Source organism: Sander vitreus, chromosome 15 (genome assembly GCF_031162955.1).
Source record: "Sander vitreus isolate 19-12246 chromosome 15, sanVit1, whole genome shotgun sequence".
Taxonomy (NCBI): Eukaryota; Metazoa; Chordata; class Actinopteri; order Perciformes; family Percidae; genus Sander; species Sander vitreus.
Genome location: NC_135869.1, coordinates 12,643,022 through 12,644,973, shown reverse-complemented (window position 1 = coordinate 12,644,973; position 1,952 = coordinate 12,643,022). Strand labels below are relative to the sequence as shown.

At 41.6% G+C, this 1,952-nt stretch overlaps 1 protein-coding gene across 1 annotated transcript; it reads right to left on the bottom strand.

Annotated features, from left to right (window-relative positions):
- Window positions 1-222: 222 nt before the first annotated feature.
- rprml (reprimo-like) lies at window positions 223-1,695 on the bottom strand. Its single transcript, XM_078269510.1, has one exon. It carries the CDS (start codon window positions 1,260-1,262, stop codon window positions 927-929), a length of 336 nt encoding a protein of 111 aa, XP_078125636.1. The 5' UTR covers window positions 1,263-1,695; the 3' UTR covers window positions 223-926.
- Between the last annotated feature and the right edge of the window lie 257 nt (window positions 1,696-1,952).

Sequence of the window (1,952 nt, the reverse complement as noted above, 5' to 3'; positions counted from 1 at the left end):
GAGAGGTGGATCAGAGAACATTTAACAAGTCTGATTTGATTTGAGTTTGAAATTAAAACGTAAAATAGTACATGTTTCTTTAGAGATTGGTATAGTACTGATTCAGTTCTGAGTTGAAAGACAAGACACACTATTGGAAGAAAACATAATTTCATTTCAGTGTTGACATGATATGTTTCATGAACAGATGGCAACGCTTTATATGGTAATTTCAATGTTTTAATTGCATGCTGCAAAGTTTTTATTTGGTACAAAATAATTCATGCGGCATCAGTGATTTCAAAAGTGCAAAACAGGTCCAAAAATCACTTTACAGATCAATAAGTGAGCATGCCAAACAGGACCAGAACCACTCCATAAAGCTAGGACTGAGTTTGTTGAAAAACGTGCAAGATTTCAGTATTTAGAGTGTATTTACCAAACGAGACCAAGAAAAATACTTTGTATAGAGAATACCCACATGTCCATCACGTCCATATAGCACACTGGAAGACGTGGAACTATAAGAATTCACAATCATGCTTTTTGACAGTTTTAAAACTATTCATGAACAATCATTTCAAATTTACAAAAAAAGAAAAACTAACTAAACAAAAAATAACAGCTTGTAAACATTTTTGTCACTTTGTTCAGTTTGGCAACATTAAATTCACTCAAAAGATTCAACAGATCGGCCCACGTGTAAACAATTTCCCGTGTTTTACGCACAAATTTTACGCACGAACATTGGTCACTGGACTACTTTCCTGTAGTCGTTTTTCGGAAGGAAATGTAACGTTTTTGCATATCTTTCCTCACTAATAAACAGATGGGGCGTCTTTGAGTAGTACATGCAGATACAGATCTTGACCTGCGGCAGGAAACGCGCACCAGATCCTCACACCGGATCTCCGCTGCAGTTTTCCACAGTACCTGCTCTCCGTGCTCTACCTGAGCCCGATCATGACCGTCTCCACGTCTTTAGAGGGTCTCCGGTCCTTTACCAGGAAGTTAATCATGCTCTCCGATTTGATCATCAGGTTGCACCCGAGAAAAAATATGCCGAACACTACGGTAAGCGACAACACGCATAGCACCGCGATTTGCACCACACGCATGACGAAGAGTTTGCGCTCGTCTTGCACCAGCACCAGGGACCCTCCGCCGTCGCCGGTAACCACGTTGTCGGTTCCATTGCCGGAATATGTCGCCAAAGTCCCGGCGAGGGTCTGACTGCCGTTAAACAGCGCGCCCTGGGTCACGTCGAACAAGGAGAAGTTCATGTTTCCTTGCGGGTTATCAGCAAAAAGACTCCACTAGGCAGGCACACACACAGTCTCACCACAAAACCTAGACTCCAAGTAAAACTTAGCGTCATGTGACTGTTCAGACAAAAATAAGAGGAAGAAACACAAAAATAATACGCTTGTAAAGTCCAGCTCTACAGGAAAACGAGTTTTGCCACAGCCTCAGTGCGTAATGACCTCATCCACATCACCGGACTGCAGTCAAACAGCGTCGCATCAGGTGCAGTCAAAAGTAAGTTTCAACTCAAAGTCTACGTTTCTCTGACTTTAAGTGAGTCTTCTTAGACAGTGCGCAAAGTGCAAAACGTCTTTCCTCCGTTGTAATAAGAGACAGTCTGTTTGCGCCTGTGTTCGCCTGCCAGCGCTTCTTTTGTGCCAAGTCTGTGGTGCGTTTTAAAGTGATGATGAGTTCCCCGTTGACCAAACCACCACTCCTCACCAGGGGAGGTATTCAGAGGTCCTCAGATTATTCGCTGCTGCTCTGATGTGCAAAAAAAAGAGAAAGAAAACTTTATTTGAACAAGTCTTAATCTGTAATTCAGTCTACCTTTTATTTGATCTTCCTCCTATTATCTTGTCAATAACTGCTACTGGCATAAATTATATCTGTTTCTAATGCAGAATAAGAATTTAACATTAGATGCACATTTTACTCTCCCAGATTTC